A 14,701-nucleotide genomic window follows, 5' to 3' on the forward strand; every position below is an offset into this window, starting at 1 on the left:
TCAGGTAGCCCAAATTCAGCTACTCTCTGAAACAATAATCACAACAGCTATAGAGAAAGGAAGATGACAAAACTAGCAGTCACAAAGGAAAATGCACTTGGTATACATTCCTGCTGATGGTACTGTGAGCCACTGAGGAAATGTGGGTATAAGACATCTAAACCTTTTATTACACCTTACTGCAAACTTACAGAGTGCTTGTGCAGATTAAAACCATTAAAAGTATATGCATTTTTTGTGGAAAAGTTTCCATCAGTTAAGATGCTAATGATGTATGCCTGCTTGTTCCCAAAGAACAAGCGATCTTGTTCAAAGAAGTCACCAAGTTCTCAGCGACCCAGACAGCACTATAAAAACCCTCTATAATTTAACAAAATCATCAGGATTGACTACACGTACCATGAGAAACAATGGCTAGATTATCCCTTCAAATCTGACTACAGCCTTTAAAAGAAAAAGAGTGGATGAAGTATTTCTATGGAAAACCCATTTCAAGGTTCTCAGGAGAACTGAGCTGGAAAAATCACCGTGTAATGGGATAAACTATTACAATTTCAGGGCTGGAACTGGCCAATGTGATTTCTCGGTGTACAGTGCCAATGAAAGCAACTCTGCAACTTAAAGGGCAGGAGAAGAGATAGAGGTAATAATATCCCTGTATTCAAAAGTTAATAATTGACAACAACACAGAAACCATGCAGCTGAGAGAAAGGTGCTGTAGTAAAGTCTGGAAAAAATGTAACCCATTCCCTGTTTTTCAGTACACTGACATGTCTTTTGTGTCAAAATAGAAATCTCAGCAAAATACCCAAATATCCAGCAGCAGATTAGGAAAAAACTTGGTGTCTTTCAGTCAAGCTGAGGAAGCAGGCTGTGGAAAACTTAATACTGATAGGGGAAGAAATCCTTATTCAAAGTAAAAATTATTTTAGGCCCTATTTGCTTTCTTTCAAAAACATGCAAAAATGCAAGCCATTGCTAATTACAACTGCCAATCACACAGAGCAGACCAGAGTCTCCAGCAACAGAGCAAGTATTTCAAAATGAACAGAGCAAAAACTTTAGTTGCATCATTACTCCCTGGAGACTAAAAATGCTGTAAGTTGCAGCTATTTTCAATTAAACACCATGTGTCAGAAAACATTTGAAGCCAGATCTTGTCACAAAAATGGAAATTCCTTATTAAAGAACACAGAATCATAGAATGGTTTCAGTTGGAAGGGACCTTAAAGATCATGCAGTTCCAAACTCCCTGCTACAGACAGGGACACCTTCCCACTAGATCTCAGTAAATAACTTAAGTGATTTTCCATGAACAAGAACCTGCAGCAGAAATCAAAACTTCAACAGCTTGCCCCCCCAAAAATCACTAAAAGTTCATCTGAAGAGACACGCACAAAATGGGCTCATGGGGAAGACTGTGTTTGGGTGCTGTGCAGCTGCAGAGCAGTGGGATGGCAGGGTCAGAGGACAGCTGCAGTAACAGCACGCTGGGTCACATGCCACAGCTTATCAGCCCACAGTGCAGGCAATGCCTGTGCAATAGCAAACTGTAATGAACCCCTATTTCATAATCAAAAGTTTAAAACCAAACTGCAAGTACCAGTATCTGACCAGATCGGTCACCCAAGGCATCAATATGGCAAGTACTTCCTTTCTTCCCTTTTACTCAGCATGACCCTGGCAGCAGCACTGCAAGTTTCCCCACACTGCCTTGCCAAGCCAAGCCTTAAAGCAGAGCAGGCAGCAGCAGGGTTCAAAGGCTAGTTCCATCTGCAGGGCTGGTTTGCAGGACAGCCATCTCAACCAAGCCTGCCCAAAAGGACTGCGTACAAACAAGTTGCCTTTTAAAGGGAGGTTACCATTTATTTCACAGAAATTTAAAACTGGGCAGCAGGTGCTAAGGCAAAGGCAACTGAGAGGGGCCCCAGAACTACAGCTTCCTCTGCAGGCTGTCACTCACACAGGATAAACTATGGGATCTGCAGGTTCCAGCGCTGCCACCATGGCTCAGGACGCAGTTTCACAAGCTGGCTAAGACAACCAAAGCAAGCTGCCAGGGAGGAACAGTCAAGCTTTTAGCACGGGCACGACTGCACGGTCAGCCAGAGCTGAAAACCATCTGAAAACTAACTTCACAAAAAGTGATTTACAACCAGATGAGCAAGCTGATCCAGTCGATCTCAGACATCCACTACTACTGCTGGCACCTGGGAAAGCAAAGGAAGGGAAGGACTTTCTCCCTTGGTGGCAGGGAAGCCCAAGACTGGTGAAGGTCTTTCAGGGAACTTCACCCTTGGTGTGCAAAGGTCTGGTACCTCACTGACCGTTGAGATTTTAAGTCTTCACTTACCTAGGTGTGGCTAACTCACATTGCTTGGACATTACTAGCTTTACACATGGCCTCAAAATCAGATCTTATGGTCTCAAAATGTAGTTTACAACACAGTTCCCAGTGTCTGTAGAAAGCTGGTAAGACAGCAGTGGCTCTTCTTTGTCAGCTAAGTTGCATTAGGCAGAATCTAAAAATACATTAAATACTTTCTAATATTACTTTTTGATATAAGCAGTTACTATAGCTGCTGCAAGGATGTTGCAAAAAAAGGGCAAGAGGCTGCGTAACTCCTTTTATCCAGCTGAAATACGCACACTAAAAGCTCAAGAGGCCTTGGAATAAAATTTTTTGTTTCAATATTAGCCTTATTTTTGATAAAGTATCCACGCTATCAAAAACTTCAAGAACTTAGATGAGCAGATAATCTCCTTTTACTCCAAGGAGGCAACTAATTTAGCTTAGTTACAAATCCATCTGCAATGGAAAGTTCAAGGAAACGCCACCTAATAGTAGAGAATCTGACAGATACCAGGTTGCCAAGTAAAAATAGCTTGTCTGAACAAGCTGTGGGTCTTGTTTAGTGAGAGGGTGTTTAACAGTACTGACAGCCCACCAGATAGTATATCATGTGGAAGTTAAAGTAGCTTTTTATACCATTTGCACAGATGTAGCTCTTTTCTCACAAGCAGCATCCAGGTTGTGTGTTCATTAATTTATATAACCCATAAGGAGGTAGAGCAGTAAAGGCAAATCAAGGCACTGGGAAGATGCAAGTTCGCTTTTTCTGGTCAAATACACAGTGCCAGAGTCTGAAGTGAAAGCCCAGTTCCCAGTAACCCTGCTCTAAATATCAACTCAAGCTTCCACCCAAACATACCAAGAAAAACAATTTTAGAATCAGTCTCTTCACTTGCTCTGCTTGGCTACTTGAATCCTTGATTGACAGTGGCCCCCATGTTTCTGAATAAATCCATGAAGTTCTTCAATGTCTGCAAACTGGTCTTTGAAAGGGGTGTGTGTGGGATTAAAAATGAAAAAGTACTTGATGGGAAAGCACACAGTTGAATCTGAATAACCATTCCCTGTACTTCTGCTGTCACTTCTGTAAAGTTGCTATGGCTAGTGTTGTGATGTGCTTCTGTTCTGCATCACTTCATTTGCTCAAGTACAAAACATGGATAATTTAATTAGCATAATCTTGATCTCCAGAACAATCTGTCTGTTCACACTGGTGAACAAACCAGCACCATCTTAAACTAATAAAATGAACATAACAAGGGCCAGTGGAAGAATTCACTCACTCACCTTCAGCTACGGGGCAGTTTGCTCAGCCCCTCTGCACATCCCTACTGCCTGGAGCAGCAGTCTCACTCCAGGGAAAATTATGAGGATCCTTCCTGGGACATTCCTCAGTAGAGGCAGGAATTCATCTCTTGCATACAGCAGATTTACTGTGGTGTTACAACTTCCTCAGTTCCTTCCTGTAACAGCAATACACTGGTCAATTAATACAGGTGATTTAATTACTGAGCAGTGTAAGACCCTCCAGTGCTCATCTTGTACACATCAACTCCAAAACATTATTTGTGAAGATCCTGGCAGAAGGGAGCTCATAGCAACTCCTAGTTGCCATGGGAAGTTGACAGACACTAGTGAATTATCAACATATTTCAGTAAAACTTCCATAACAGTTCTAAATTCATCCTTATAGTTCTTGTGCACTCCTCAAATGTAACTGAAATTAAAAATTCACCTGAACCCTAATTTTTTCAAGGTCTGTATTGTATGATAAACATTCTTTTTATATCAACTCCTTCTACCCTAACAACACTTTTAGCTGCAAACTTAGTTACCAAGCACTGCATGAGAAATCCCTTAGCAGCACTCAATACCAAGTCTCCAGCATCACTGACTTACCTCTGCCACCCATCATACATGAACTTTTTTTTCTTTTCCATAGAGCAAATGCACCACGACTGCATGTTTTTAGACTTTCTCTCCTGCCCGAGAGAAGCCAGCCAGTCCCAGGTTTCCCATCTGTAAATGAGGGACCTACACACATCTACCAGCAGTCAGGGAAGGAAGACTGGTGTTTGCCATCTCACACATTTGCCAAGTTCTCATTTCTCTGGTCTTCACCGATCCAGCTTTGATTCTCTCACACACGATCCAAGAGATGTTTCAATTTACTTTCTATTCTATCTTCCTATTTTCAAATCACTGCCAAGTTCTTTAATATATCTGTATCTTTACCAGTATCTTCAATACATCAACAGTGTTTAAGTAATAAGTAAGCTCTTCAGTGGTTACCATACTTCAAGCCAAGCAAAGAACATTATAATGTTCACCTTCATGTGGGGAGTTTTTATTGTACCAACACTCCTCCAAACTCGTTTTAGTAACTTTGCACTTCCATCAGCATGTACAAACACTGTTTGAATTATACCATGAATAAATACGAAGAAAAAGAGCTTTTCCCACAACAGCCTTGATGGGTTGCTTTTAATTAAAATCAGTTTAATGATTGATAAGCTCTAGTATTTCCAGCAGCAAATCATAAGTGGTTGACTGTTTCCAAATACAGTGAAAAAACTGAAGATGATATATCTACATAAGCTAGCATATTTAGTTAGTTTACTGGTCTTCAAACATCGGAAAAAGTGAGGGTTTAACACTGAAATTGTCATGATCAAGAGTATTTTGTAGGAATCAGAAAGTTCAACTATATAAACTTACAGAATTGGTTCCAATGCTTACTCTTAATTTCCCACAACATTAATTTGACATAATTCCTACATCAGAAACCACAAAGCATGAATTTTCAGTATCTGGTTAGTATTTTGGTAAAGGGGATGTCCCATAGACAAACTCAGTGCAGTTGCTACTTTGAAACGTTCTTCACTCATGCCCCTTCAGCAAATGGAAGAACACTGCAAATACCTGTTTCCTAGTAGCCTTCATTTGCTCTTTGAGCTCGCAGAGGCAGCAAAAGGCAACTCAGTGTGCCTGTGTGCACATTAATGACAACATCTCTTCCTTATAAACTTAACAAATGCATCTGCAGCTGATTTAAGATTAGCTATACAACAAACCAGTTTAATTCAACACTGCAGGGAAAATAGGAGAGTTGGTATATGGGAGTGTGAAATCCTAAAGCTCTACCAGGATCCTCCCTAGTCCTGCATTATCTTCCTTGGTCACTGTCAGCAGGGATGTAGTGCTGTCCAAAACAGCTGCTGCATCCAGCTCTTGTTCCGCAGCTACTGCTGCTGGGAGGACACAACACACAAGAGGGAGCATTTCCTCTTTTGTACTGTTACTTTATTTTGTAGTAAGATCCATGTAGTATATAAAATATAACAGAAAAAACTGAACAAAGCCTATAAAATAAATGGAGGAGTTCAGGTGACAAACCACTACAGCTCTGCTTTCATGGTTTTATGTCGTCACCAGAACTCATGTACTGTTTACCTTGTACTTTTACAGTTCTCTAGCATATGAACCTACATGAAAAGCCGATATGTTCCAATTAAGCCATAGTTAAATGACAGATGTAGAGGAAAAAATGGCTTTCTTAAGCCACAGCTGCCCTTGACACAGGTTACAATGATGTCTAACTATACCATAACGCACATTACATCAAGAACCTTGAAAGAGCCTCTGAGAAAATAGGTTCACATTAAGCATTTTAAAGAAAGGTCATAAATACTGCACTGTACCAACAGTACCTCCCAATGTCCTCCTTATGCCTGAGGAGCATTTGTGGGTTTAAGAAGCTACTACATAGATGACATCAAACCTAGAGGTAGGTTATAGGCAAAGGTAAGTTACAGGCAAAAAAAAAAAATATACCCCTTAAGAGCTAGTCATTGCACAAACTGCCCAGCAGGAGGCAAGGCAAAGTGTCAACAACTCTTTCCTCCCACCTTAAACATTGCTCCAACGGTGCATTTAATTCCTAGTGCCTAAAGAATGACAGTGGATCATCAGCTGCTAGTAAATGCAGTCATGCCAAGAGAACAGCTTGAAGTTATTCAAGCAAAAATCTGTTACTGTGCAAAACTGGTGCACTAGACTGTTACCAACTAGATCTCCAAGTTTAGGAAGTGACCTGATGGTAGAGAACCAAGGTGTTTTCCTTTTGACATGGAAAATATTCTACATAATCAACAGGAGAACATACTGCTAAACCTACATGGAAGAAGTCAAACATCAGTTTGTCTCAAAAGGGCAGAGACACAAGGGAAAAAAAAGTCAAAAAAGGTTAAAAAAAAAAAAGCACACTTTTCTGAGACCAAGTTACTTTTTAAACAAGTTCCTGTACCAAACCAGCCAGTGAAACAGCTCGTCTTCAGTATCATCTGGGATCAACATAAGGCTGATAAGAATTATCATGTGTACACTTCAACAGGGATGAGAAACACATCCGCAAGTACAATAGTTAACAGCAAATTAAACCCAAGTTTTAATGATGTAATGCCTTCAGGTCACAAAACGTGGACAAAATTTTAATCTTAACTACTTTCTGTGCACTATTCTGTTATCATCAGAAGTAACAAGGATGAAGATTAATTTTATTTCTACTTCCAAAGGAAAAGGGAAAAAGGTTAAATAAGTGTTCTCCAATTTGTTCTCCACTATATGTACACCCACACACATACACACACGCACATGCACACACCCCTCAAACTGCACTGACATTTCTTTTTGACCAGAAGAGTAGATCCTGGGAGTAAGTGCAAAATGCAAAATCAACTGACAGAAAATGCTGAACAAACAGCATCATAAAAATACAAAATATTTATATTACTGAACTATTAACAGATGATGTTCTCTGTTTCTTTAAAACTTCAGAACCACATAGCTGATTTCTTAAATCTAGTCCATGCCAGCTTCCAGAACTATTAATGTTTTAGTTAGCTTCATTCTTTGATGCTTCATCAAAGTTTTCTACGAGATCTGCAAGAGATGAAGATATTTAATACAGTAATGCCCAGTTAACAGCTTCATAGTTTAATGAACATGCACATATTATAGGAGAGGTTAAATAGTTCTTAACTACACTTATGTACACTGTTTTTACGGGCAGATTTCATGGGCTTTAGAAAAAATGTCTGTTTAAACATACACAGAGAACTAGAAATACAACAACACTCAGAATAGTGGAAGTTCTAACACAAAATGACTAAGATCTGATTTTCAGATCTAGCTGCAGTTGAGCCATCAGCATTCTTTAAAGACTACCTGAAGTTTGGCACCCATTCACTGTTGTACTCCAGAAAACGGAATTTTTAGCAAACTGAATTTTTATGCGAAGTCACAAAGAAATAAACTACTGTCAAAGCATGAGGAATTGAACCTCTAGGTCCACCAGCTTGTTTTAGCTAATACACCATACTGATGGATACAGCAGAATGTGGTGACTGATAAGACAGTTATTCATTGACAAATTAAGAAATTAGAATATCTATTTATTGATAAACTCTCAGACACTGACATAAACTGTTTCTTCTACTACAGAAATTAGAATCCCCACTCCAGACTGATGTTAAGACAACCTGATGACTATTCCAATCACATCATTCTGCAGCCCTAAAAGCCTGTTTAGATATTTAGATCACCTGTTCAACCTCCCTGAAAGTATTTTAAACCTATCCTCACTTAAAAATTAAGCAATTTGCACAAGGCAAACCTTCATTCAAAAGCTGGAATCTGAAGACATGTTTCAATGCTGTCTGGTATATGAGGCCTCCCTCAACAAGTGAGATGTACAATCACATCAAGAGCTAAATACTGAAAGGCATGAATTGAAATATTTATACATTAAATGAACATGAAATGAAAGTTTGCATGTGCCTACCTGGGACATCATCATCTTCTTCATCAATGTCTTCAGATTTTGGTGCTTTACTATCCAACACTATAAAAAGAAATTTGGTGCTAAGTTGTCATCATACAGAATTAGGGACAATTACAAAACAAAACACATACAGGTGAAAAAAGAAAGCATTTCCCCAACCCCCAACAGTAACAAACACACAGATGACTGGGTATCAACAGTAACCAGCATGATCAAAAGGTCTACTTGTGAACATTCTTACACCAAAGGATTAGCAAAGCCATTTTCAAATGCTACGGAGTATTAATGCAGAGCTAGCAAAAGATCCAATAATACAAACTACATCTTCTAACTGAAGTCATGTGTTTCAGTGCACCGATAATGTGGTACCAGTTGGGGACAAACATATCCTACAACATAATTGCCAAGGGGCCACAACTGTAGGAAAAAGTATTTCTGTATCAAGGGTCCTGCATCAAACCTAGTTTTCTGTAAGTCATGGAACATGCTACAAGTAATCTGGAAAAACACAAGAACTTAAAAGGACCACTTCTCATTGGTCTGACTGCTTGTACTATCTAAAGAAAGGATAGTAAGCAGCTATTGGTACTGAGGTTTTATCAAAGAAATATGCTTATGACTATCCATCTTTCTAAATTTTAAAAGGTATCTTACATACTAGTAAAGAAGAGGGAAAAATAAACCCGTTACTTTCAATTAAACTTTGAAATTATTCAGAAGGAAAAACCATTTGTTGAAAACATTAGAACAGGTAATGGATTTTCCAGTTCCAAATAGAGGCAATTGCAACATGTCCAATTACAGTCTTTTTTAATGGTCTTAACAGTCAAAACTGAACTGTCCCCAGACTTCATTTCTTAACTGTAAAATTGCAAGTTATACCACATACATATATACACACAACCCATGCTCCCATGGTTTTAAAATGAGTAGAAAATAAAGAATCACATAAACTTAATTTTTAAAAATTCTGAATTAAATCTTTGATTTTGAATTAATTTTTAAGTCTTGGTTTAATTCCAAAGGGAATTACAGAGTAGAAGATAAAGAATGTTTCTTCTTCTATATCCACAACAGAAATATGTTCTGTATGAACAAAGAAAACAGAATCGATCTCCTGACAAAAAGAACCTGTTGAGTTTTTCCAAGTAAAAATGTGAACTTGCTTTCCTAAGTATTCTGTCATATACAGCTGTATGCCTGAAATCACAGCATGTGTGACACCAAATTTTTAATTTTTTTTTAATCAGGGCCTGCCTATATAGAAACCTGAATCCACAAGAACAAACAAAATGTTTTTCCTCCCCCCCCCCCCCCCTTATATTTCAACAACAGTGGCAAATAAATAAAGCACGTATGCTTTTGATCATGCCTTTAGTCACACATGCTGTTGTTAAATTTGGGTTAAAACTTTTAATACTTCCTATGTGCTTATAAATCTCAAGTGAAAGATTCTAAAGAGACCTACCTTGTCTTGGGAATTGTTCAGCTAACTTTCTGAGACTTGTTAAACTGTCAGCACCAAGCTGGCTTAAGATGCCTGGAAGCATTTCTGTGATCGGTTTAGCCTCTGCATGACCAGTAATTGCAAATGTGTTAGCAGAGAGGGAAGCTTGAACCTTGGGGTTGTTGAAGTGAATAACTGTTCCATCATCTTTTATCATGTTCACCTGTTTAAATATGAAAGGGTAGAATTTGAGATGTATATTTCCTTCATAAGATACACTTACCTAAACACCAAGTAATAAATATGTAACAATACATTATCATGCAATTCATGTGTATTTTTAACAAAGGCAAAAACATACACAGGCTATTAGACTGTAAGGTATAAACAAGTTAGTATCAGGAATGTCTAGGGAAAAGTGACTCAAAACCTTCAGCTCTGTGGTAACTCTCTACAAACTAAAGCTCTAACAGAAAAGCCTTGCCACATCAGTTTAAGACATAGCCATTCACAGATCTCTCTGTGAATCTTGTACCTTTGCCAATTCTACAGAAACAGTGTTTTCCTGATAGGTGACAATCTGGCCTACTTGCTGCAGCTGCCCAAGGCAAGGGTGCTTCCTGCACACATACACAGAGAACTCGAGGTTTACCTACTAAGTGCATCAGAACAGGCTTCTATGACTTCCCAAGAACTCTGTGATGCATTTAAGACTAATGGCATCATGCAGTGATCCTGCTCTCCTCCTCTTCCCTGGTCTTCTGAATGCCCATGAATTACAACTAGTACAGCAGCCTGCTTTGCTCCTGCTGTCAAAGTTTATAGTGGCATATTTGTATGGGTTTATGTAATGTTTAAAGGAAACGGAACGAAAAGTTCAAAACATTTTTCTTCTGGGCATGGCTAAACTGTGATTATGTGGAAAATAATTCTGTCTGAAAAAAAGAAAGGCATTCTACCCATTCAACCAAACAGTACTAATAAACTTATGTGACAGAACTCGTGAAAACTGTTTTTATGAGTTACAGGGAGAAAAATTAAATTTGGGAACTGAAGAAGAAATCTAAAATATAGAAACATTTAAGTTATCAATCTTTACACAGCTGCAGAGTTCAAAATCTGTTTTGAAGAGGAAAGCCAGGTGTGTTGCTCTCCTGCAAAACTAAAGGACATCCTGTCCTTTGCACATGGGAAAATAGTAACAACTTCAAGCACAGTCATTCCCTTACTTAAATGCCTCTTAAAAAAAAACCCCAAACCAAACCACAGATGAGTTACTAATGTTTGAATCAACATCACTACCCTTCCCAAACTCTATCTACATAGTTTACCAAGGTCAACCTGAATACAATCTGCAATTATGTACCTAGCTACAAGGAAGAAGCATGTTGCATTATCTGCCTTCATATCGAGACATTTCAAATCCTTAATAACTGTATCTGAATAAAGATCTTCTGCTCTGTGCAAAAAAACACCGAACTCAGAACTGTGTCTTTCTGAGTTCATGTAGCTCAGCATATATATATATATCAAGCTTAAGAAAACAGACGAACTGAAGCGTTTCAGTAGCAGAGGAATGAAAATTTACAGGCAAACCAGGTTTCGACACTGAACCTGTATTGCCTTTGAAAGAGAGGTATGCTCTAAGTGACCTCTGGAGGCACCTTGCAATCCTGCTTAAAATTAATTAATCACAGATTAAATATTATGCTTCTTTAACCAAGTACTACAGTAATACTGAGTTCATGATGAAGGAACACCTCCTCCACCCACGTATGAGCGTCACTCTCTACGGTGTTCTAGAAAATGTGTTTCAGTTCATATTTTATACATGCAAAATAGATGTATTTAAGGAACATCCAAACCTTTATATTCCTACTTATATTAACAGAGAAGCTGGTTCTGTAGAGTCTTTGTTGTGTTGCAAGAAATATAATTTCCTTTGTCTATCACAAACAATTCTTGCAATTTTCACGCAGTAGAAGTAATTATTAATTCCTCACAAGTTCTTACTCCAGGTATTTTTAAGTTTTTCTTTATATACTGCACAACACAACTCTTGCTTTAGATGTACCTGCACTCAGCAACTCGGTACATATGTTTACTGCTCTTCTCTTTAGAGTAGGTAATCAAGTTCATAAAGACAAGAATCAAGGGAAGTTTTGGTTTGCAATGAATGCAAGACACATACATGACAAAACCGCTTACCAGCTTCTATAATCACTATCTGGCCAGCAGAACCTCCTCCCTTCTTTCTCTAGGTATATTGTCTCATTCACATTAATGCATACAATCATATAACTGCACCTACCAGTAAGCAGATCTCTAAGTTTTTGTGGGAAAAACTATTGTGGGGAAAACTATTGTTAAAAAACCCCAAACAACATATCACCACCAAAACAATACAGTGAATTTCATTTCAAACAGCAAACACTCATCACTATACCTCCTCAATGCCAGCAATGTTATTTACTGCCAGTTTTTTGAGGGAACTCTGAAGTTTTTTGTCATCAGCTGTAGCTGTTCTGTGCACCACCTTCTTCTTTCTGCGAGCTGTTCCCTGGACAAGAATCAAGAGACAGTCAGCTGTGCTCAAAACACTTTAATTTTAAAAGCCAGATCACACTCTAAGCAATGTATCTTTTAAGATATGAGTAAGCTCTGCAATCAAAAATGCTTCTCAACTTATTTCCCTTCACCTACAGCTTTAGCTGTCAGTCTCAATGTTAAGCTTTTTCTGAAGTGTAAAAGATCAAAAAGACACCAAACAGCAGTAACGCTTTCCTTTTCTACAAGGTAGATTATAAAAATAACATTTTCTATTAAGCAATATCTAAGAAATTTTCCCTAAGAACTTTATTTTTTCCAAGATGAAGCACTAACATAGTCATTTAAAAGGGTCCCACTTCGGTTAACACCTTTAAAAACTCTTCTACAGACAGCAATTTTGGAATTTCCGCAAACTTTTGTACAATCCCACCTATAGTTAGGAGATGAACACCCACACTGAACAAACTATATGCTTTTTCCTCATATTAGCTCAGAGAAAAGAAACAGCTCAGTGCAGAGTCAGATAAACCCTGCAGCTGGCACAAGAGAAGGAACTCTCCAACAGGTAGAAGAGAAAGGAAGAACTGGAACAACCGACAGGTCAGCTTAACTTGAGCTTGCACAGGTCACAACAAGTCACTGAATTAAAAAGAAAGCTTACACACTGGAAACTACTCATCTAGCAGTCCTGGACTGGAAGAAAATTGCTTTTCAGGTAGCAATACTATCATCCAGATCACACAAAACGTGTACTTTTGAAGTCTCAGAAGTATATCTTCCCCCCCCCCCCCCCCCCTTCCTTTGAGCCAAAGCCTATGTTTTGAAAAACAAATTTCAGAGATTTCTCCTTCAACCTGTAAATTACTGAAAACAGTACATCTCCAACAGTTTTCTTACCTTTCCTCCTATTCGGACCTGCGCTTGAAGCTTGGCCAGCTTTTCTTGGTTCATAATGCTGCATCAAGAGAGTGAGATACAAGTTAAACATCAAAATATTAAAAAACAATTTTCACAGTTCACTTAAAAGTACTCTTAAAACCGCAGCTCTTGTAGTAAATTCAACAAAACAGCGCATCAAACAAATACACATGAAAGAGCTATAAAGCAACATCACCCAAATAATACAAGGTGGACCAGCAGCAGTCTGTTGAACTGAGGTGTCTGTACCATGATGAGCCAAATCAACAGGGCATTTAATTTTGCATCAGTCTGAAGGTACTAACTTTGAATTTCCAAGTAAGCCAGTTTACTGTTGGAACCATGAGACTGAACTGCTGACTGAACAGACACAGATCAGTACTTACAGCACAACCGCTACTAAGAAAACACCTTTAAGAGAGCCCAGGGAACGGCTCATTACTATACTACTTTGCTATTTCCAAATAATGAATCTCTGATACTAATACGCCAGCTCCAAACTCAATGAAGTTCACTTCTTAGCAAGTTTCCTATATGAACCTCCGGCAACTATTAATCCAATTTAATGACTAGGAAGTTAGTCAACCGGCTTCTCCAACAGGTCAGGTGGGACCTTCAAAGACTGTGAGACCTGAAAATCTGTAATAGATGGAAAAACACCTCAAGCCTTCCAACACAAGAAAGGCATTTCGCTCTGTCCCAGTAAACCATGAGTGACCCCCTGAATGAAGGGGGAAGCCCCCTCTGCATTTGCATTGCGCCGAGGAAGCGACGGTGAAGGAGAGACGGGGCTCCCGCGGGCGTGCGGGGACCCAGCGAGGCCCGAGCGCCACCGGGAGACTCACCCACACGGCCAGGGACTCCGCCGGGGAGGCGGGAGAAGGGACTCAGACCGGGAGGGCGGCTCGCTGACCACCCCCACAGCACGGGGAGCGGAGGGAATCAAGGCCCCGTCCCTCGGGAGCCAGAGCAAACCCCCCGCCCGACCGCGGCCCCAAGGGAGAGTCGCGGCCCACCTGAGCCAGGGCAGACCCCCACCACACCGCGTCCCGCCGCAAAACTTCACTCCCCCGGCCTCTGTTCAGGGAACGGCCGGCGCCCGCGACCCCGCCACGGCCCAGCGCGACGGACGGGGCCGGGACGGGACCGAGCTGCCGCGGCGCCCCGCCCGCCCCGCTCCGAGAGGCGGCGGGGAAAGCTGGGCGGGAGGAGACTGTGCCGGCGGAACGGCGCCGGCAGGCGCGGGAAAAAGTCTCACCTGAGTCCGGCGGATCCTCCGCAGCCCAACACGCGGTGAGAACAAGATGGCGGCCAAGGAAGGAAAGAGAGGCGCACAGAGAAAGGAAGCTTCGCGCCACGTGACGGCGCCAGCGCGCCCGCGGATTGGCGGCGCCGCGGAGTGGCATTTGCATAGCGGCAGGGGCGGGGCCGCGGGAGGCGGGCGCGCGGCGCGCGGTGCCCCCTGGGAGCTGTAGTCTCCGGGGACCGGCGCCCCGGGGCAGGGACCGGCGCCGCGCAACCCAAAACCCGGGAGGCGGCGGCTCCGAAGGCCTCACCGCGCACTTGTCCTCTCGCTGATCCCCCCACCACA

General features: G+C 40.7%; 1 protein-coding gene across 1 annotated transcript; it reads right to left on the reverse strand.

The window, feature by feature from the left end:
• Positions 1 to 4,827: 4,827 nt before the first annotated feature.
• Positions 4,828 to 14,484, reverse strand: BTF3L4 (basic transcription factor 3 like 4). Its single transcript, XM_074906216.1, has 6 exons — positions 14,369 to 14,484; positions 13,090 to 13,147; positions 12,089 to 12,202; positions 9,664 to 9,865; positions 8,196 to 8,255; positions 4,828 to 7,294 (listed from the first exon to the last, which is right to left on the reverse strand). The coding sequence occupies exons 2-6, from the start codon at positions 13,141 to 13,143 to the stop codon at positions 7,248 to 7,250; spliced, it is 477 nt and encodes a 158-aa protein (XP_074762317.1). The 5' UTR covers positions 13,144 to 13,147; positions 14,369 to 14,484; the 3' UTR covers positions 4,828 to 7,247.
• Between the last annotated feature and the right edge of the window lie 217 nt (positions 14,485 to 14,701).

This window comes from Athene noctua, chromosome 5 (assembly GCF_965140245.1).
Source record: "Athene noctua chromosome 5, bAthNoc1.hap1.1, whole genome shotgun sequence".
Classification (NCBI taxonomy): Eukaryota; Metazoa; Chordata; class Aves; order Strigiformes; family Strigidae; genus Athene; species Athene noctua.